General features: G+C 36.3%; 1 protein-coding gene across 1 annotated transcript in view; it reads right to left on the bottom strand.

The window, feature by feature from the left end:
- LOC149775375 (2-(3-amino-3-carboxypropyl)histidine synthase subunit 1-like) overlaps positions 1 to 24,457 on the bottom strand; it is a 39,347-nt gene that overhangs the window by 8,081 nt on the left and 6,809 nt on the right. The window contains exons 2-7 of the mRNA XM_089944516.1: positions 22,610 to 22,683; positions 19,425 to 19,494; positions 11,657 to 11,720; positions 9,617 to 9,738; positions 7,994 to 8,148; positions 6,036 to 6,154 (exon numbers count right to left, since the gene is read on the bottom strand). Coding sequence (XP_089800642.1) covers positions 6,036 to 6,154; positions 7,994 to 8,148; positions 9,617 to 9,738; positions 11,657 to 11,720; positions 19,425 to 19,494; positions 22,610 to 22,683 — 604 coding nt within the window. The remainder of the gene's footprint in view (positions 1 to 6,035; positions 6,155 to 7,993; positions 8,149 to 9,616; positions 9,739 to 11,656; positions 11,721 to 19,424; positions 19,495 to 22,609; positions 22,684 to 24,457) is intronic.

Consider the following 24,457-nt stretch of genomic DNA (forward strand, 5'->3'; position numbering starts at 1 on the left):
CCTAATAAATCAACTTCCAGGTGATTTTCCAATAACCTAATGCCTAGTTGTGTTAGAAACATAGTTTTTCATTGGCTATTTGGCTCGCACATGAGCAGAAGGGTAAAAGTTGGAGTTCTTTTTTGTTTTATTGCTTAACAAACCCATCATTTTTGTATTGAGACCATTCTTTATTCCAAATGCCCATCTTATCCTACTTTTTGCAAAGGTTCATCTGTATGTTTGCAGTTCATACTGGTCTGCCTTAGATCTGAGACCAAAAAGTCTAAAATCCAGACACAAAATCTGATTCTGACCACATGCGAATTTTGAGTGGAAAAAAATCAGGTCCGAAAAATTAGGTTTTTCCCTCTGTATTCTGTAGTGCAACTAGAACTTCCAGATTATTTGGAATCATTGTAGAGCTACATCTGCCTACCCTTTTATAATACCACCCACTTTAGTGTATCATATATGACCTTGACGCTACAGAGCTCAGCAGTACACTACTACCTCCTGCCATGTAAACTCGTCACCAGAGGTTAATGTGTTAAAGATATGATACTGTGTCAGTATATATGACCTTTGACTCGGGAATGGCAGAGGATAAGTTGAGTTATAAAAGTAAGGGATCTGAATTTAAACAAGAAATGACTAAATTACATCTTTGATTGGATCTATGAATAAATCTGTGACTGGGTTTGGACAATACTTACTTTCTAGGCCAAACAATGAATGATGCAACCTGAAGCTGGTATTGCATCATACATGATATGAATTGCATCATGTTATTCCTAGAAGTCATGGATGATGCAATCATAACTAAGCTTACATCATTCTATTAAACAAATTGCCCTATATCAGCTCTAGAAATCATACAGTATCATGCTCTCTTATTTGTCGGTGTTTGTTTTGCAAAGGGACACAATTCTGTTTAGCCAAAGTGAGCAGAGATGCCTTGTACTTGCGTGAACAATGCAGATGACTTCTGCTATGTTTCTGGTGAAGTGACTTTTGCATCACAAAAGTGGAGTATAACTACTATGGTTAAGAAAGCCTATCACCTTTATTTTGGCTGAAAAATTGGAGATCAGGACAAAAGGTGGGCGCCACACATATGCTGCAACACTTGTGCAACAAATCTTCGCCAGTGATTGAAAAGGAAATCTATGCCTTTTGCAGTGCCAATGATTTGGAGAGAGCCAACATATCATATCAGCAATTGTTACTTCTGCATGGTGCCTCCAGTTGGGAAAGGTGTCAAAGAAGAAAAAGTGGACTGTGCATTATTCAAACATTCCATCAGCTATATGCCCAGTATCCACGGAGGAATGTCGGTTCCTGATGAAACAGAATCATTCTCACTTGAGTCAGAGGATGAAACTTCAAGTCCTGAACCATCTATGTCACATGACCCATATTTTCTCCTATCCTTCACCTCATAACACAAGGTGAACTAAATGACCTTGTCAGGGATTTGGAACCATCGAAGAGTAAGGCAGACTTGTTGGGCTCCAGACTGCAGCAGTGGAATCTCAAAAGGACCTTGTCCCATTCTTCTTCATGAAAAGTGATCTTGTAGCCTGCAACAACATCGATCGTGTGATGGCAGCCCTCAACATTGTTCATGATCCAGATGAGTGGAGACTGTTCATTGATTCATTGAAGATGAGTCTTAAATCTGTGTTGCTGTATAATGACAATGTTTTTCCATCAATTCCAGTTGATCATGCAGTCCATATGAAGGAAACCTATGAAAACATGAAACAACTTTTGAGGTGCATAAACTATGACCATCATCAGTGGCAGTGTTGTGGCGATTTGAAGGTTCTTGCTCTCTTGCTTGGTCTGCAGACTGCATACAAAAAGTACTGCTGTTTTCTTTGTGAATGGCATAGTTGTGCTAGAGATTCCCACTACATCAAGAGAGACTGGCCACACCGACAATCATTGGAGCCTAATAGGAAACGTGTTCTGCATCTACCACTTGTTGAATCAAGGAAGATTTTGTTACCACCACATTAAGCTAGGTCTGATGAAGAATTCTGTCAAGGCCATGGACAAAACACAAGCAGCTTTCAAGTACCTCCATGTTAAAATTCCAAGGTTAAGTGAAGCTAAGATAAAGAAAATTGTCTTTGTTGATCCTCAGATTCATTAACTTTTTTCTTCGAGATGATGCATTTAACTATGCTCTGCATGGCAAGCAAAAGATGGCATGGAAAACTTTCCAGTTACTGGCAACAATTTTTGGGGGAAACAACAAGGCAGACAACTACAAGGAGTTGGTGGAAAACCTCCTTAAGGCCAACAAAAGCCTTGGTTGCAACATGTCACTAAAGATATATTTTTTGCAATCTCATCTAGATTTTTTTTCTCCACTGAAATGCAGAGCAATGAGCATGGCGAGCGATTTCACCAGGACAGTGCAACAATGTAGACACGCTAGAAGGGCAAATAGATCCCATCAATGCTCAATGCTTGCAGACTATTGCTGGACTGTGACAAGAGATTTGATGAATACAAGAGACAAGCCAAGAAGCACTGAGTAGATACTGAATAAGGACTAAATGATGTACTTATATATATATGATAGTTTTTTTGCCTTTTGTTTCATAATAAATTTTATTTATATAACCCTTTTGCTGTTTTTTTAAAGTTTTACATAAACAGGACAGGTGAAATATTATCATGTAAAGCAACCATAAACACATGAAAAGACCTATGTTTACAATTTATGATTAAAACTCTACTATCAACACAATATACATGGATATAAAATGTAAAAACTTAAATATCTTGGAAATAGTAGCCAATTAGTTGTTTTAATTGTCATATTTGAATTCAGAACATCAAATTCAATAATAGCACATTTTATCTCTGAGGCAGACTTCTAAAAAAATTGTCAACCAGTGAAATCCGGATCACACACACACATTTGAGCTGGGATTATTTCTTGATATGCAGTGTAAATATACAACTGAATCCAGGATGAGATAGTCTGTGTTGATATATCCTCCTATTCCTGCTCTAGAGGTAAAAATAGGCATGATCTCCCTCGAGACAGCAACTCTCTGCTATTAAGGTACCACTTCAAAGCCCGAACTGGGTCGTATAGGTGGCCTTGAGCTGATGTGTCTAGACTAGACAGTGGTTTCCCAGGTAAAGTCTGGTTACCCATGGACAGAAGCCTGTTCTTGGCGATTAAAGAAGATTCTGCCATGAGTATGACTGACCCATCTTATCAGAACTTAATGTAATTCAGGTCTGCTGTCAGGGCATGTATTTAACTAATTCTGCCCACCATCACTAATGCCATAAGGAAGCAGGTCTTGTAAGAAAGGTGCATCAGAGATGCCCTTGAGAATGTTTCAAAAGGTGTCTTGTTCAGCCAGGTTAATATTCAAGATAGGTTACACATTTAGGACACTGGCAAATGTTTCTGGCCACGTATACTCAAAGTTGGAGAGAAGGATGGATAAGTTTTTTTTGTCTGATATCATCTCTTTCAGGATGATGAAAGGTGTCAGTGATTGTGGAGAGGTAAATTTTTATTATAAATGGTCCAAACTTTCTTTGAAGAGCCAGAGTAGGAAGTTAGCTATGTACAGAATGGATGCCTGGAGAGGTAGAATGTGTGGTTTTTGTACCACTGGGTGAAAACATGCCATTTGCCTTCATATGATGGCCTTCTTGCTTGGGCAATTCTTTCCACAAATGGTAATGAGAATTGTTTCTTTCTGAAGGCCTGTTTAATATGATCCAGGTTCAGTAGCTCTGGGTAGGGATGAAACTGCCATCATGGTTGTTTAAGAAGATGATGGAAAATCCGAATCTGCTAGGAGTTTCCATTGCAAGATTGATGAGGTCATTCTCCCATCCGAGTGGTGCAATGAGGATAGGTGTCACTCTGATTCTTTTTCTTTCTGTATCATTTCTGGAGGGTAGACATATGCATCAAGGCTGCTCCAATCTATCGATAGAGCATTGACTGTCCCGTACCTATACGAGTGAAAATGGAGGGATGAGGAGACCATTCTGTCTGTATTAGTTGATTGTTCTGTGACAAAGACTTGGCTAGTATGTTAGGCATCCCAGGATATGGCGACCTTGTACGTGGAGTTGTTGTTGACAGCACCACTTTAGAAAGCTCCACACGAAGACACAAAGGTTCTGGGACTTGGCTACTACTTGTTGTTTGATATAAGTCACCACTGTTGAGATGCAGACAGAATGAGGACTCCCTTGCCATTAAGATATTCCTGCCACCTGAGAAAAGCTTTCACAATGGCTGTCATCTCCATAATATTGATATGCAGATGTTTTTCCTAGTGAGACCATGTACTGCTTGCTTCCTGAAAGGATGGTAGTAGTTGGGCTCCCCAGCCTTCAGTACAAACTGCAATCACTAGTGGTTGAGATGTACCCACCGTGAGCCAAGTTAGGTTTCCCTAATTCCACAGATGTGTGCAGATGATGAGGGGTTGGTCTAGTGAGCATACTTTTGCCCTCCATTGGGACTTTGCCCTTTATTGGGACAGAAGAATCATTGCAGTGGGTACATAAAAATGTGACCTAGGACAACAATTTCTACTGCTGTGTTGCACAAGCCTAGTAGGCAAAGGAATTCCTCTGCAGATAGTTTTACTCAAAAGAGAAGAAGCCAATATGGTTCATATTTTCAATGCCGAATCCTGAAGGATATTAACTATGTTTTGCCTGTATACTGAACTCCATACCTAGGTAAGCAAATTGTTGAGATGGTACTAGGTCAGATTTTTTGTTGTTGATGAGAAAGCCCAGATTGGTAACCAGTGTAACAATGGTCGTGTTTTAAGATAAAACTCACCTGATGCTTCTGCAGGATTTTGTCTAGGTAACTTAATGTTGCCATGGGAGTGCCCTGAATTGGTATATGATGTGGGCAAATTGCAGGAACTTCCTGGAAGCCTTGTGAATAGGGACAAGCTGGTATGCATCTTTTATGCCTACAGTGATGACAAAATCTCCCTCTTAGATGGCATTCAAAAAGTGCCATGGTGTTTCCATTGAGAACCAAGGGGCATGAATGAATTGATTTAGGGTGATTAGGTCAATGACCGGACACAGTGCCATTTTCCTTTGGGAAGCAAAAGAAGTCTGGAATAAAACCCCAGAGAATATGTGTTTCAAATGTGTTCTACTGTCCCTTTTCTGAAGTTTTTTTTTCTTCTTGCTGCAAGGTGGTAGCTATGAATGAGTCTCTTGGGACGTTTGTGGGGGTCTGGCAATGAAAGAAATTTGGAGAATAAATGGAATTTCGTTAAAGAAACGCAGACCAGGAATGTATGACTGCATGAATTTCAATTCATACTGTACATCAATTAAGTGGTTATGGCCCAAGAATTGTCCAAGTGATGGGTCACTTTAGTTTACCTGGTTCTTCCTCCACCATTAATACTGGCCGCCATGTATAGCCTATCTTGTGCTGAAAAATGGCGTTAAACCCCATAACAACAACAACAACTTTAGTTTACATGCCATATCCTAAAGTACATAAGCACACATACAGTATGCATTAAGATGCAAAAGTCAGAAACTCGTTCACTGCAAGTCACTGACTTAAATTATCAGTAACATTTCATAAAACATTTCAGTGATATGGCCAAAACAAATTTCGACATAACTTTGGTAAAATGGTAATTTTTATGATTCAATTTGGGAATGCAACCCTTCGCTTCATCTTGAAGAAATATTCTAAGGAAATGTGGAGTACAGCAAGCTCATTAACGAGTGTGTGCCTGATCTGTCTTCAAACTATCGATGTTTGTGTGACTTTTTATAAGTTTCTATGTAATTCATACAATATAACACTACCTGTTCAAAATAACAAAAACTTGCATCAAACATTATTGGAAATAAAATGAGATGCAATGTAACAGAAATAATTAAATTCAGGTTCTAATACTTTATGTCATTTATATACAACAGTCACTTTAATGTAAGTCAAGTTAATACTTATGTCATGTGACCCTTAAAGATAGTTTACAGACTATTTCATCAAAGTTTAAACATACATAAGGGCATCCACATTTGACAGCCTGGGTGAGGTGCAGCCAAGAATCTCCCCAGGAGATAAGGGCTTGCTCTGTGGGAGGGTCACTTGATACTCCTCCCTCAACTCCTGGCTAACAGACTGAAAAACAGGAACACAACATAAATAAATTTGGACAATAATTCTCAAAAAGAGAAGAAATAAATGTATGTCTTCATAATGATATATCATTTGAAATACTGCAAACTTGAAGATTTAACATAATATAAAATGTAAACTATCTACATTATGACTTGACAGAGTGAAACCTCTCTTATTGGACAATGCCATATAAGTAAAACTGGTTCAAAAAAGACAAAATTAATGGGTGTATTTTGTATATTTCAGTCATAATCAACTTCTATACAAAAGGGCATCAGCTCAAAAATTGTGTGTTAGGTTTTTATATCAAGGTATATTATACCTGAGTTGCTCATTCCTACCTTAACACCCAAAGTGGAATAAATCTTATTGTAGTGTTCATTTTTAATTTGAGAGGATTTATTTACACTATTCTTTGGAATTACAAAGTGCTCAACATCAATACTTTTCATACTAAATCACTATCTTGGGATTATTGTGAATTCATTCAAGGACATTTTTGATTATATCATTGTGATACATCAAGACTATTGGCAAATTCAAAACTACTGGCACATCAGCACATTCAATATTAGAATTCATTTGGAGCACTGCTGGAATTAATTCAGAATACTCAACTAATCAAAGACAAGAGAGCATAAGTATAAATTTTGCACAGTAAAACCTGTCTTAAAAGACCACCTCTTCTGCAAAAATTAATAATCTCTCAAGATAGTAGTCTCTTCTGACAGGTCATGTGTGTGTGTGTGAGTAGGATTTTTAATGTAGTTTTAACAATTTTTCAGTTATATCGCTACAATGTCTGCCGTGTGGCAGTTTATAGCGATGTCTAGCACTGGGGCATCATGCTGCAGACATGTAGTATGATGTCCCACCCAGTCACATTATCCTGACACCAGGCAGACCAGTCCTAACACTAGCCTCTTAATGCTGAGCGCCTAGCGAGGCAGCTGTTAGTATCACTACGATGTCTGTAGTATGGCAGTTTATAGTGATGTCTAACACTGGGGCATCATGCCGCAGACATGTAGCATGATGTCCCACCCAGTCACATTATCCTGACACCAGGCAGACCAGTCCTAACACTAGCCTCTTAATGCTGAGCACCTAGCAAGACAGCTGTTAGTACCATTTTTGTAAGTCTTTGGTATGACTTGGCTGGGGTTCAAACCCATGACCTCCCACTTCTGAGGCGGCAGACACTCTAACCACTAGGCCACCGGAGCAGTCACTTGACAGGTTATAACACAAGACAGGTTGTCTCACAGCAGTGGCCTTTCAAAACAAGTTTTATGGCACTAAACTTCCTTCTCTGAGTGGAAAGAACAAGTCTGATCACCCTCGTCTGTTTGGCTCAGTTTACGTCAGGTACCATTTATGTCAATGCTGTTACATAGACCAGAAAATGCTCAAATTTAAAAGGTATACTGGAAATAAAAGTTTCAAAACAAAAGACAAATTTCCCATGAACAGGTGTCTGTTCTTGGCATCGAAACCTAAAGCAGTCATGAGAGAAATGGAACCATTGTGGCATAAATTCAAGAAATTTGGGTTGACAGTAAGGCACGAATATGTGAAAATTCACTCTGATAGATGAGTTTCACAGTTTTCTAGCACTGTATATGTTCACTTATAAGCTGAGTCAAACTTCAAACAACAAAGATCCTGATCTGCCACAGCATAATGTGCCTGCAGATCTGGCTCTATTTTGTTTGTTCTACTGAGTACTCCGATCAAACAGCACAGACCCAGATCTGCCAGCACATTATTTAGGATCTGTGCAGTATGCATTTGGACTCGACTTATAAGGAAGTATACATGGTAGTAATTATGCATTACCTGTAGAGTTGTTACAAACTGTATAGTGCTGACAAAGGCAAGGCAAGACCCTTGGCTAAAGTTGTGTCTGACTGTCTCCAGGAAATGCAGAGTGTCTATTTTGATGTCAACAAATACATACAACATCTGTATACCTTCGGTCATGTCTATAGGAACTGGAAATGAAAGAAAGGTTGTTATATTCTGAAATTATAATCGAATATTCTACGTAATTAAAAAAAAATCTGGTTACTTGAATGCATTACCACTGAACCTTTTCATTACTAACACATAGCAAAATATAATCCTATTTCTATTTTAAATCCCCAATAAAATCTGCATACCACTATTCATGACTCTTGTATTGAAGTCATAAAATCTTTCATAAGTTTTTGCTGTAATATATGGTGATGTTGTGTAAAACTGCTAAATTTAAACTTCCAATACAAATTTCACACATTTCCAGAATTACATAATACTTACATATATTTAAATATCTTTAATTGTTAACACATGGCAAAATATAATCTTATTTCTATTTTAATTCCCATTAAATCTGCACACCAATATTTCTATTTTCAATTCCCATTAAATCTGCACACCAATCATATTTCTTTTTTTAATTCCCATTAAATCTGTACACTAATCATATTTCTATTTTTAATTCCCATTAAATCCGTACACCAATCTTATTTCTATTATAATTCCCACTAAATCTGCACACCAATCTTATTTCTATTTTTAATTCCCATTAAATCTGCACACCAATCATATTTCTATTTTTAATTCCCATTAAATCTGTACACCAATCATATTTCTATTTTTAATTCACATGTGTGTGTGTGTGTCTGTCACACACAGCAGCACAGCTCCTGGATACTGATGAAATTTATTTCAAAATATTCAAAGAGGACATCTTTAATTGTAAACAATAACACAAAACTGATCACATTTCATTCATTAATATGTACTGGAAAATTTTCAGTTTTCCATTAAGGATTTACTGGCGCAGTACAGTTACAGTCTTATTCATTTACTGTTTATTTTATCCCTTTCCAATGTTTTATAATTAAATGAAATGATATATTTCTTTCATACAAATTTTATATAGAATCTCACCCCGCAACATTACCTACTGCTTTTCTTATGATTTGAAAAAGTTTTTTTCTTCATTTAGCAGATTAAAGGCTTTGAAAATACACAATAATTCCATAATAGACATATTTGGTTGAGTGTGATGGCAGCTAGCTCCCAAACTGTATCTTGTAGGCGATAACAAAGGTTAGTTTTGTAGCTTCTATTTCTTCCTTTGATTCTAATTACAGCCTTGAGTACATATATGTTATTTTAAGGTCATGTATCCACACAGTGCCATGCATCACATGGTGTGAGGGACTGATAATCAGGAATATCATCACCAAAGAGGTGAGACCATTGTAAAATTGTGTGAAGTCTTAAGATTAATAGATGGGCTTTCACCCAGCAGTGCTTTATGTTTTGGAGCTGCAAGGCTGAACCCTGCACGGGTCATGGTCAAAGTGATAATCATAATGTAACAATGCATGAATACAAATTCCAAACTAAACCAGGTCATTGTCTAACAGTGGGTATGCTCCTCTTTTCTTACACTCATATAATACCTACCGAGACAACTGTGTCCATAGTGTACCATGAGATTTGCTCCAAGTGCTTTGGCAGTGAAATCATCCACACAGCATGCTCCATAAGTTACATCTCCCATAATCAGTGTGTCAGCCCCAGTAAACCTGGAAGAACATAAAAATGATTAATCTGTAAGTTACATCTCCCATAATCAGTGTGTCTGCCCCAGTAAACCTGGAAGAACATAAAAATGATTAATCTGTAAGTTACATCTCCCATAATCAGTGTGTCAACCCCAGTAAACCTGGAAGAACATAAAAATGATTAATCTGTAAGTTACATCTTCCATAATCAGTGTGTCAGCCCCAGTAAACCTGGAAGAACATAAAAATGATTAATCTGTAAGTTACATCTTCCATAAACAGTGTGTCTGCCCCAGTAAAACTAGAATATTATAAGGATGAGCTCGGTGCCCCTTAAGTTACATCTCCCATAATCAGTGTGCCAGCCCCAGCAAACCTAGAAGAATATAATTATGGGCAAGGGGCTCTGTAAGTTACATCTCCCATGATCAGTGTGTCAGCCCCAGAAAACCTGGAAGAATGCAAGCATAAGAATAATTACGGGTCTCTACACACTGTACAGCTGTTGATCAGTTTGGAAAAAGTATTGCACACTTTTAGGGTCTATTGGTGTTTCATAAAATCTCTAACCTTTTACAACTCTTATTTTCTTTGATACATTTATCAAGAGTGTTTCAATCTAGTTATCTACTGAGACAGGATGAAAACCAAAGCAATGAGGTTTTGCAACATTATACAGTGGAACCTTGTTAATCCAGATACCTTCACTCCCAGTGAATGTCTGGATTAATTTATTTTCTGGATAATAGAATCATGCACATTAATATTTTATGATTTCATCAAAACATATATAAGTACATGTATATATATTCAATAATGATTGAAATAAATTAATAAATACATCTACTGACTTGTGTTTATTTAACTTTATTATTTATTAGAACATGTTTGTACAGATATTTATTGTGTGACTATCCTCTGCTTGCCTGGATGCTTTGGTAGATTTATCCGCAATGATTATTGAAGGTGACCATAGATTCTGTTTTCTGTCATCATTGGTAAATATTGCTGATGTCTGCTCAAAGCATGAAATGAGAGTTGCTATGCTGTCCTTGGCTTGGTTGATGGTAAAGTCCTCTCTCAGGGTCTGGTAGTAGTATCATCGTTGTCTTCATTAGCATTGTCTGGAACCTCATCTCTAGATACCAGGATCAAAATGTCACTGTTCTGGATGCAAGGTGTCTTATTAGGTCTCTGTCAGAAGTGTGAATGATTTGATCCCAGTTAAATTATTATCAGCAAGTAGCAAAAAACAGACATTGTTTATACAATTGCTAGTTAAAATATGGTCATGCTCCTTCAAGTTTTTCCACACATATGATCACAATATTAATTTACAACTTTAATGTGCCACTAGAAGTTGACCAGTCAGAGATTGATAAATCGACACTCCTCCAAACTTGTTTCATCTTTTCCTGAAGTCACAATGACACTAAGGGACTGATGCATATGGTCATATAGATGAATTCTGGTGAGGATTTTGCTGGATATTGACAGCAAGAATATAGTCTCCCCGAGTCACACTGGCTGGAAAAGTTTGATCAACTTCTGTGCCATGTGTGACCCTGCAGCTTTGAAGACTTCTGCTGGTCAAGCATCTGCTCCACGTGCATTCCATCTGACGCCAGGTTAATTGCTTTCAGTCTCAGTCAGCGCTGGAGGATCAGCAAGTGAATTACAAGCATCTCAGTGATCAAGATATAGCGATACTCAAGTTCCTGTGTTCTTATAAAAGATAGTATAGGACAAAACAAAATCCGACAGAAGTAAAAGTAATGGTGTAAATTTTGGTTAAGAATAATTCAACCAAAGTCAGGAGAGATTGGCATCTCTGAGATATGCAAAATTTTATTTAAAGTCTGTCCCAGTTTAGAAATATGTATTGCTACTGGAAGAAGAATGGGGACAGGGTGTAAAAAAGTGAAAAAGGAAGACTTACTCTTGGATAATATCAGCAATAGTACAAGCATACAGCAATAGACCCTCTGGAAATTGGAGTGCAACTAAAAAAAGAACAAAATATTAAAGATTTAACAACGGCAGTGGTAATCTAAAAATCTAACCATAGACCTGCCAACTCTAACAAGATCTTCTCAGTAAGGCAGTCAATTTTATTCCCTAAGTTTGACCAGCTTCTGCTAGGTGTAAAAAAACATCATGTACTGCTATTGTCAAGTTGGAAAACATATTTACAAGATACATACATTAAAAGTGTGATTCAAGACTAATGCAGCAATGGTAAATATTGTGTTCAACTAAAAACTTTGTAAAGTATACTTTGCCCTTAATTACCTCCAGTGCAATTTTACAAACTGTAGTTCCAAACCCTATGGAGCTCAATGGTTTCCTGCTATCCCTCAACTTGATGTAATCCTTAAAAATAATTAAATTTCATGTGGCAGAAGCAATCATCTTTCTTGCCATGAGACATTCTCAAAATCAACACAGGATGTCCAATAAACATAACTGTAGCCTTTCCCTCAAGAATCTGAATATTCCTTTTTATTTTTTGTACCAACTCTTATAACTTTTTATGAGACTTATTTTCTTCCCTTAAAATGTATCACTCATTGGATGCCATTTTAGGAAAATTCTAATAAGCAACAGCTGGAGCATGTACACATTTTGTATCACACAATATATGCAGTTTAAAGATCTGACGTACTCCTGTGAAGTAGTTTGGTTTCCTGACCAACTGTGAAATAGTCTGGTTTTCTGACCAACTGTGAAGTAGTTTGGTTTCCTGACCAACTGTGAAATAGTCTGGTTTTCTGACCAACTGTGAAGTAGTTTGGTTTCCTGACCAACTGTGAAGTAGTTTGGCTTCCTGACCAACTCCAATGAATCTTGTATGAAGCCATGGATCTGAACCAAACATGGACAATCAGGTATCCAGATTTTACCACCCAAAATAAAAAACAGTTTTTCTTCAAATTGTGCTTTTATTCCACAAGTCTGTATTTTAGGGGCCATTTCCATATGACTTGTGGCAGATCTGCATCACTTGAAAAATCCTACATATAATTGTAAGGAGAAGCTGTGAATATAAATGTACACAAAAGTCTCATTTTACTAAAAACCTAAGCATCACTTGGAAAAGTAAATCATATTAGTATTGGAGAAACAAAATCCCAAAAGCCTAGTTTTTCTGTTTTGATAGATGCTGTACAGTGAAAAAGTGAATATCAATGCACTTAAATGCCTTGCTTGACTAGTTTGATAGATGTTATACAGTTGTACAATGAATATTAATACACCCAATAAGGTTTATCTTTGGGTTAATGAGAGTGTGTACCAAGCTGTCTTACAATCCATTCACCAGAACATAAGTTATCATCTGAGGACTGAAAAGGATGCCTACCCCACCCAAGGATGCCTACCCCAGCCCATATGACTGCCTGACTGCCCAAAGGACAATCCTAGACTGTAACATGCCACAACTTGTGGGGTGTAAACCATGTAATCAATGACTTACACAGCTCAGTTCTATGAAAGTTTTTAGTAATCTTCATTAACCACTGCAAATATTATCATTCAGAAAATAAGTTCAGTCTAAAGTAATTATGTCAACAAAAAATATTGGCTCCTTTTCTAGTTAATGTACAGTTCATTCATCTAATTCCTATATTCATTTGCATGTACAGTACACAGCTAACCTACTGTGGGTAACAGGTCACAATATGCATAGCACTGGTCAACAGTGAAATCATTACTGACTTGAAAAGGCCCTAATCTGTAGTATTTTGGTGTGCCGAACACGAATATAACCGTGAAAAATTTGTATTGGCTCTCGTTTTGAAGATATTCATATACCTCATTTTCTATGTTTCACTGTGTAAATTTCTCCAGTAGGACTGCAGCAACATCCGGAATAATGATGTAACATTGCATAATACCATCATGCTCACATCATCCACAGTTGATTGCATCATTTTCTGATGCAATGCAATACTAATGCCATGCGGCTGCTGAAGTAAGTTGACGTCAGCAGTGTACTATACATGTGTAGGCCTATTATACTAATGCCAGGCGGCTGCTGAAGCTGACGTAAGCAGTGTACTATATAAAGCCCAATCAGATAGGTTCAGCATTTAAAATATTTTAGACGTTGTGCGAGACAGTTCAAGCTACTGTTACATAAAACTTATTATTTTATCCATTTACGTACAATAAAGAACAGTAATGCCTCGAAAGTGTGTTAATACCGCGGACAATTTTTGCTATATTTGTGGGGAAGTGACATTTGCCAACCAGAAGAAAAGTATCAATTCTCAAGTGAAGAAGGCATATCATCTTTACTTCGGATGCAAGGTTGGTGACCAAGACAAGCCTTGGGCTCCGCATATATGCTGTGCTACATGTACAACACAGCTTTCACAGTGGTTGAATTGCAAAAGGTCATCAATGCCGTTTGCAGTCCCAGTGGTGTGGAGAGAGCCAAGCAACCACCTAAATGACTGTTACTTCTGCTTGGTTCCTCCTCTTTCCGGCGGAATAACGAAGCGAAAGAAGTCGAGAATAGTCTACCCAAACATTCCGTCTGCATTGAGACCAGTTCCACATGGTGAGGGACTTCCTATTCCAGAACCTCCAGCAGAATATTCTCTTGATTCATCTGACGAAGACAAAGGTGAGTCAACCTGTTCTTCTCCTGGTCCATCAGCATGCAGTGATCCAGATTTTCACTGTGGTGCATCATCAACCCCACACAGAATAACACAGGAAGAACTAAATGACCTGATTCGTGATTTGGACTTATCAAAGAACAAGGCAGAATTGCTAGGATCAAGACTCCAACAATGGAATCTTCTAGAAGAAGATGTCATAATTACTGCATATCGAAAGCGCCACCAGCAATTGGAGCCTTTCTTCAGAAAGGAAAGTAATCTGATATTCTGTTCCGATATTGAGGGCCTCGTGAATGCTTTAAAAATCACTCATGACCCACAAGAATGGAGACTATTTGTGGACTCTTCGAAACTGAGTCTCAAGGCTGTGCTTTTGCACAATGGAAACATTCTTCCATCTATTCCAGTAGCGTATGCTGTCCACATGAAAGAGACATACGATAACTTAAGGCAGCTACTGAATTCCATTGAGTATAACAAGTACAGCTGGCACCTCTGTGGTGATTTGAAGGTAGTTGCCCTTTTAATGGGACTGCAGCAAGGATATACAAAATACATGTGTTTCTTATGCGAGTGGGATAGCCGAGCAAGGGAAATGCACTACATGAGGAAGGAATGGACTCACAGGCAGAATGTAGCCATTGGAGAGAAGAATATCCAACACCCAGCTCTGGTTGAGGCTCAGAAAATCTTGCTACCACCCCTTCACATCAAACTAGGTTTGATGAAGAACTTCGTGAAAGCCATTGACCGGACTTTGCCAGCATTCCGATACCTGCATGAAAAATTCCCTCGACTCAGCGAAGCAAAGATTAAAGAGGGAGTTTTTGTGGGTCCTCAGATTCGAGAGCTTTTCAAAGATGACCGGTTCAACAACTTGCTGGAAGGTGACGCGAAACAAGCATGGAATGCTTTTCGCCTAGTTTCTACAAACTTCCTCGGAAATGTTAGGGCAGAAAACTATAAGGAACTAGTAGAAGACATGTTGATGAAGTATAAGAAACTTGGCTGCAATATGTCTCTAAAGATTCACTTCCTTCATTCCCATTTGGATTTCTTTCCTAGCAACTGTGGTATTGTTAGTGATGAACACGGCGAACGTTTTCATCAAGATATCGCAACAATGGAACAAAGATACCAGGGAAAATGGTCCACTACAATGCTGGCTGACTACTGCTGGACACTCCTCAGAGATGCTCCCGAACAGCTGTACAAGAGACAGGCGAAGAAATCTAAGATGTAGTCAATGACTTGATTTTTTATAGGTAGGCTATTACAGTTGACCTTTTACTATTGGAATGCATTTCGTTATGTAAACATTAATTTCTTGCAGATTACAAAAAAACTAGAGCCAATTTTGCAATTTGACTGTCATATTCGTGTTCAGCACATAAAAATTGATAAGAATTGACTAATTTTATTTCAGTAACATGACTTTTGTAAAAATTTGTTGTCCAGTGTAGTCATTAATATGGCAAGTTTACCATTGAATAAACATATATATCAGAGGTCTCGCTAGGATTTTGAAACCAGGAGTCCAGAGTCCCACCATCAAAAGTTGCAGTCCCTTCTTTCCTACAGAATCAACACAGACGTAAGTGCATCTATTTTTAGATGGAGAGGTTTTTGTAATGTGATCACTCACTTTAATACAGCTTCATTACAACAGTTCATTGACAGGATTGCAAATTTATGGTTTATTTATTTGTCTACGTCCTTGTAGTAATTTTAGGCAATGGTTAAATAGTATCTGATTTGCTGTTTTTTCCCTGTATTTCTGCAAATACGTGTCAAGTCGGAAAACAGCTTAGACCTTAAAGCGCATCTCGCGAATTCCACAACATAGCATTGTCCCATATGTTTCTGACCTACAAATTCTGCATTTGAAAGTTAAATCTTTAATAAAATAATACCTTGGTTTTGCTTTCAATGATTTGTATATTTTTTGAAAATATTTGCCCGATGATTTACAAAAACAGACAATCTAATAAACTGGTACATCCCAGATTTAGCGAAGTCTGCCATTATTTCCCATTAGGCCTACTGGTTCACTTATAGTTTCAAACTAATTTTATGATGAAATAGTGTACAAGAGGCAGTTAATATATATCCAGATCACCGATTCTGATCTTAAAACACATGTCTGTATGTTTTATCATCAAAGGATATCATGCAGGAAATTGATAGTTGCTACCTTACTTGGAAAAGGGTTAATGGTCAATCAGCTATCAAAACATATGCTTGTGAATGGGCAAGAGTTTGTTTGTCAACGTAATTGATATCAAAACTAGGCCTAGCTACTGATGTCTTGATGAATACATTTTGCTACAACACTAGAACTAACCAGGCTAAGGTGAGGGGCATTTTTAAAAAAAGTATGGTCAGTCAATGTACCTCTTAAATAGCTCTTGTTCATCCATCAGAGTGGTTTTGAATTTTGTCAATCCAAGTAAGGACTTATTCCAAACACTAAGCTAGGCATCACAGACTTTCTTACACTTAGCTACTGTCCTACCTGAACTATCAATTCTAGCAGCTTTAGCACTCTTCTGAATCTCATTACAATCTTCGTAAGTTTGCCATTTAACCCCAAAATACTTACCCAAATTTACGAAGGGCATTTTGTCTAAGTCTCAACATGTTTTGATTCTGATGTCATGTGCACTACTTATTCCGATACATTCGGAAATTAACACAATAACGAAACCTAAAGTTGTTTATTTGATGTCCTTTCATAAATGGCTGCATGTACATCTCTGGGTCTTTCTGACTCTGAATTCAATCTCTGTAAATGTAAGTACATTTTCCCACCCTGCTGCCAGTCAAAGCCTTTGAACTTCCCGCCCAGCTAATGCATCATGTTCTTTTTAATGTACACTTATAATGGCAACATGTATGTACATCAACGGGTCTTTCATTCACTGAATTCTGTCATTGTAAATATCAGCACAGCTAACTGATCAACACATTTTCCCACAAAGCAGGTGGCTGAAGCAGGACTGGCAAGTCTTTGAACTTTGCCGCACACCTATTACATGCGTATGAAGGACTCCCGCCTCAGTGATTTTCTGTGTCCCAGATCAAAAATTGGCGTCTAAATACGCGTAATTAAGTATTTCTGAGATCTCATATATACTCAAACTTCCTACTTCACTGGTAAGAAAGGGTCTCCTGAGTAGGATGCATACAGGTCTGGCATGTATGAATGAATGTGATCATACAAATAAAACTTACCTCAATTTAGTTAAGAATAAAATGTGAGTCACAGTTACTTTCTTTAGTTTTAAAAGTGTGGTAGTAACAGAGCTGAACTAAAGCCAGTTAAGCATAATGAGATGAACCTAAGTTATTGATTAAGGAGAAACCTGAAAGATAATGCATTTAATTTAAACTTTATTGCTGACTGTACAACAAGCTCTGCTGACTCAAATGCTCTTTTTAAACTGTACAGAATGTCATTCAATATCCAAAAACTCTGTGTGTGTGTGTGTGTGTGTGTGTGTGTGTGTGAAAGAGAGAGAGAGATTGATGGAAGATAAATTTTCAAGCAAAGAATCCTGAGACTATTTATTGTTTCATTCCCCCAGTAACTTTTAAATTGTTTGTGTATCATGTTCACTAACAATGAAATATACACAGTGCAATCCAAAATACAACCTCTAATACTCCAGTCTGTTTAGTACTTGTGACACAAATATACATGTCCATGGGACACATTTTCTCAGGAACTCAGTGTGTGATTACTTTTAGCACAGACTTACTGTTTTTATGCAGTCTCTACAAAATACATGATGCTGCATTTTAAACACCAGCTTCAAAAATATACTTAGGATTGCTGGCTTGGTCCTTTGATGAGTTTAATAATAATAAATGGACAGGTGAAAGTGATGAAAAAATGTAAACACTTAATATTTTCAGCAGGAGTAAATTCTGTACATATAATTTTCATCTAATGCAGATAAATATTTTGCATTTCTTAGTTCAAAATTGTTTTACAAAACTAGTCAAAATTTGTTTTCCACAAACTAACCTCTTTTTAGCTTTAAGGAGTGTGGTTCTGCAACATTTTCGTTCAACAATTAATGTAAATTTTGAAACATCAAAGTGTAACACTTAACAGTAGCTGGTACATATAGGAACTGCCCTGACTGAATGATGTTCTCTTGAGGCAGGAAACAATTCAGAGCATTATCAAAATTGTAACACTCTGTAATAAACAATGTTATTGTCAAAGTTTATTGGTAAAGGTACAGAGCAACCCTTTCTTAGTATCACTGGTTTATTTTAATATACAATGCCATGCTATTCTTGTAGAACTTTGGAATGATTTAGGACACATATGCCACAATGTACAATTTAAACAGTATTGCATTCATTAGTAAACTCTTTACAAGTTTCATGTGTATTACTGCTTTCAATAATGTTTCCAAGTGGGTCTTAGGAATCGTAAGGACACAGAATAGAAACTCTGACAAATTGATAACCAGTAAACAAAGCACTTTTATTTCTGCTTTTGTATGCTCTAACAGGTACATGTACATGCAATCAATCAACATGGATGTACGTTGTAGCCAGGCAATTTTCTGACAGGGGTGGGAAAAGATCCAAGAAATTTAAACCCATGTTTTTTTTCCTACATGTGTGTTGGTCTTAAGCATACCTAGCCAGGCCATTAATAAATACAAGAAATGTTACTACTGTATAATTTGTACAGGAAAAGGAATCTGACACCTGCCATGGTTTTGTTTATGGTGTTGAGTTTTTTTTTTATAGTATACTGACTTGTGGAGGAAATATAATGGAATAAGCAAGGGATGCCACAACACCCATTTCAGCTGCACTAAAATTGGTAATGGACTTTCTGTAGGTTAAGTGGATTTCGAGTTGTCCTAAGGGAAATCCACCAGACTTACTGGACATCCACTACTCATTGTAGGCACTTAATTCCTTGCCCCTCTGTCCATGTCCACTGGTTTGAGTATGCATTCCATAATCCATGAGGCTTGTACTACATGGTTAGATGCAAGAAGAGAAAGAACAATATAAGCTTCTGTTCAACATACAGAACAATATACCAACCTCTTTTGGCACTGATTTGTTTCACCTTCCATACTGTCTTGTGAATCTCAAAATTATAGTTGTCTGGTAACTTAAAAATAAAATCAAAAGGTTACAAGGTTACTTATTACAAAATATGAAAAGTCACAGTCTCTCAAACATGTATAACAAAAAGGCTTATGCTTGTATGTCAAACCCACAATCAAAGCATTGCTATAAAATACGCAACCTTGACACCAAGGTAAAAAAATTGAGAAACAATGTCATATAACTAATCATATCAACTACATGAGTAATTCCAAAGCATTAAAAAATCCCTCAAGTCAGGAAATATTAGCCAGTGAAAAACCTTCATTTAAATTTTCCATGACTGATCTTGACTCTAAGGTCAAAGAGATCAAAGGGCCAAGAGTGCAAGTTACATAATGAATTGTCTTAACTGTACAACGATTCAACCCAACTATGAAAAATATATATCATGGGGTTTAGAAAATAAAAGCAAATGAAAAACTGAAAACAAAACTAAAAAACTGATGCTGATGATGACACCAGTAGAAAAATGAAAGTGATATTTTGCCTCCACTAATGTGGTCAACACAAGGATCCATCTTGGGACTAATGTTCTACTGGCTGAAAAGAACTTTCATACATTCAAGACAAGACTATAGGTCATTTTTAACTGCTGAGTGTTAATACATTTTTTTATTGGAGACAAAACAGACATCATAAGAAGTCTTTTAGTGAAAACACCATGTGGATATGACCAATCATTTCAAGAATAGCAATAACATTTTAAAATGTGGCCATCGTGGTGGTCATATTGGGATGAATATGTGTGTATAGTTTCATGGCAATCATCCAAGAAGTTTAGGAGTTGCAGCAACTGATTGCTGACAGGCATCTGATCTATGATCAGTAGAGCTAAAATCAGGTTGGGACTATCCACGTTTTGAAAAGTGGTGTATAATGGGCTCAAAATGCTACATTTTAGAAATAAAATACATAAACTGTTTAATTTGATATTTGGTTTGCGATAAATATATGGGTAATATACATTCTGAACAAGCATATAAATTTTCGTTCAGAATACTTTAAACAATTTTCCATCATTTAAAGCACTGGAACAATGTTTCTAAAAATCATCAGTCTTTAACCATTTGTCAGTTGACTTTTTTAAATCCATCAGCATGTATTCAAATGACTGGTCACAAAACAATGATGAAGTGTCTGAGTAGCCATTTTGTACCTTGAAACACTTAAGTGACTGGCTAAGAAATTAGTTTTTCATATATATTTGGCATGCATATCTTTCAATTAATCAAATTTAACTTCAAAAATAGTACTGGTTAAACTGTACCAAAATATGCAACAAGCATCAACGCATCTTTTGAACTAACACTAGTACAATGAACTGTTGACAACTTAAATCTGCAAGGCATATGTAAACAAATTACACCTCTCCCTCTATAACTCGTGCACATTAGGGTCCAAAAACAGACCGCACTATAAGCAATTTACAGAGGAACCGCCAAAAAACATGCAAGACCTCCAGAAAACCATGGGGATGTGTGTGTGTGTGTGTGAAACTGGGCTGTTTAATGGCTGAATCCTTGTTTATAATCGAGTTGAGAAAAATTGTCAACATAGCACTTTTTCTGATGAAGCTGTTCATTATTCTCTATAAGTTACATTTTTTTTAAAATGTCCAACATCTGAAAGATCTATAACATGATTCCAAATCATTTCAACAACCAAACATGGTACGCAAAAATATTTGTGTATTATGTCACGTCTTTTTGTTTTGTTGATTAGTCTGGTTACCGGAGTGATGTATAATAGTATTTTGCAAAACTCTTCCATGCAGGGAACCTGACTAACTGTTGATACATTACCAAAGAAGATTCTTTTCTTTCAAAAACATGCAACATTTATTTCGTGAGACAATTGCCTATGTCAAAACTCAATTTTTTAATTTTTCAATTAGTAATACATTGATGCCAAGATTTCATTGCTAGTAATAGTGAAACTTCTTATCATCCATGGTATATGCAAATTCGGGAATACTCTGAAACTCGCTTTCCCACAATGGCCTGTATCAGTGAAACAAAGCTCTTTATTTTTCAAAGTACTCATTTTGCATGGTTGCCTTGCTTTCTTTAATCACAGTTATGATTGAGTAGGTTAATTTAAGGTAGTTTAATTAGATTACATATATAATAAAATTTGTAAGTGTTTGATTGATCAATTGAAATGAGTTGCCCGACATATGACCGGGTCCGCTGGTTCTTAAGCATGTAGGATTTGTATGCCTTTTAACCTTTTTTATTCCACCTCCTTTATTTGACTCAAAAGACGTAATTAATGTGATAAAAGAAAAGGAGCCCACTTTTTATTTAATACAACAATACAACAAATGCTTCCACTAGTCCGATACCAAAACAGGGCACTTAATTAGGTTCTCAAAACAATGCTCGTGGACATAGCTGTTAAAGTAGAGTGACACATTTTATGTTTAATTACAAGAGGACACATTGCATTTATCATGATTACACTTAAAAGGAACTAAAGGAAAGAACTAGAACACAAATTTCAATTGATACAATTTTTATTTAACTGGTATTTATTTATTCAAGTTCTGCCTCCACTAGGCGTAAGTGACATTTTCATTATCGAAATGAGTATTATTAATTGCAGTGTACTAAGAATGTTGTTTAGAAAGAAAATGTAACAAATTATATGACTTCTTATAAAAAGTTGATATTTCATAATGTTGATTCAAATTTCTAGGTCCTATCTACCATTTTCAACTATAAAACGAGCAATATATCAAAGTTTCCATGACCAATTTTGATCACAATTTTCTTCAAGTTCAACAAATAGGGATAAATTATTTGGTATTTTCCGACTTGAAATGCGTTATAAGTAGGTTTGCAAGTTATCGAGGGAGTGGTGTAAGCTGAAATGTGATCAGAGTAAAGCTGCTGACTTCTAAAGTATTATTCTAGGCCACATAGCATTTTATACTATAAATTCACTTAACATTTACACTGCAGAGACCCAGATCAGTTGTTGCATAATGTGCCAGTGGAAATTGGTTTGTACAGTTTGTTTCGAGAAATCAGCAGAACAAACAACATAGACCCTAATTTCTATTGGTGCAATATCCAATGTAACATGTCTTTGTCATAAATGCCATTTCTGCTTACTTGCGCAATGGCCTGTTTGAGCTTTGGGTCATTCAGAATTTCTTCTGGGATCTGGTTGGGAGCCCTTCTAGGTCCTGGAAAGAATATTTAAAAATTCTGTTAATAATGATTTGGCTATAACTGTAAACACCATTGCTTTTGCAGTTCCATATATTTATACTATAAATTGATGAGGTTAGTGTAAAGTCTGTAGTACAGTACTGTATGAGGATATACACCTGCAACTTAGTGTGTAATCTGTGAAGAATGTGATCTGAAATCAATTAAGCAAGTGATTAACATTTTGAAACACAATTCAAATAACCAATTAAATGAGGCATGTGGAAAATTACACCGTGTTTATAAAACTCCTAATATTACAGTTCTGGAAGGCACAAAGTTAAGTTAACAAGAAATACCAGTAAGCTCAGACACAATACCATGGGTTGTACTAAGCCTGTCCTCTTGCTTTATCAATCTATTTCTCTATACATATATTGGTGAGAGACAAACATAGAAACTTAAACTATACCACTGAAAGCATACAAGATTTTTATCTTTTGTTTAAAGTGGTCAAGTATCAAACTTTACTTTCAAATGAAATATTTCAGTGCTACAATGATGACCTCCATCATAGCAATAACAATCCCCAGAGCTTTTTACAATGCTATGCTTCACAACCTGTCACTGTGCTGCTATGTTTGTTTTCCACAATTAATATAAAATTAATTAAACAATTAAGTAATGATAAATAAACATCCTGTCTCTTAATTTAAAAGATTATAAGTCAAATGACACCAGTTCTTACTTCTTTTTCGGTATATAATTAAGATAATCCAGGATAATTCCTGGCTCACTGTTATCTTTGGTTTTTGCATGACCTTAAATGGTGTCTTTGTCTTTGTAATGACATAATCATATGATCAGCCAACAATAATGGACTCTGCTGGTACTGTATGATACTTACTACTATCAGCCAAAAGATTAATATTGTTTCAAGCTAAGCATATTGTAAAAATTGGACCTACCACCTTAAAAAATATGTAAAATTACCTAACACCGGGCTAGTCTCATGTTGGCCTTGCTACAAAGATCAGAGACTAGTGTCACCAAAAGGTGATACATTCAGATAGTGTTATTTCCTCTAGAGAAAGGCAACTAAAGGAAGGGGTTCAACACTGAATGGAAAAGTTCACATCTTTGGGTAAAATTTGCTGGATCATATGGTAAGTTTTAAATACTGCTAAATTTTGGTTTAAATACTGTTTTTGTAGGAGTAGCAGTGACATTGTTATTATTTTCTGGAAAATATGAACAGAACAAAACAGAACAAAGATTATTCAGCAAACTAAGCCTCCGGCCTATAACATAATTAAAAAAGAGTATAATACAACTGTACCATAAACAGTGTATTAAAATATATGGATGTGTTGATATTGATACTTTTTAAAACCTCATCTCTTAATTTGAAAGCAAAATACAAAATTCTGAAAAATGTATTAAGGCTTATTTTCTGAGCTGACATTAAATTTGCAAATTTATTTACTGAAGGTTAGATATAATACATCTCATTGGGATATTTCTGTCTTAAACTGGTATAAGAAGTAAATATTAATGCAAAAACACATTCATCTTCTACACACTTTATATTTTCTTTAAGACCATAATTTGTAATCTCTTTGATCTCTTTCAATTTAAGTGTTTCTTCCTTTTCAATCATTAAATCTAATTTAGAACATGGAAATGATGCAAATGCTTTTCTGAAAATAAAAGGCAAATTTAACATTAAATATTACTCAGTATCCAATAAAAACTTGTACTGGCCATAATAAACATATTTTGTAGAATTACCAGATCTGTAATGAGGAA

This window comes from Sinohyriopsis cumingii, chromosome 19 (assembly GCF_028554795.1).
Source record: "Sinohyriopsis cumingii isolate HCF-2022 chromosome 19, ASM2855479v2, whole genome shotgun sequence".
NCBI classification, from domain to species: domain Eukaryota; kingdom Metazoa; phylum Mollusca; class Bivalvia; order Unionida; family Unionidae; genus Sinohyriopsis; species Sinohyriopsis cumingii.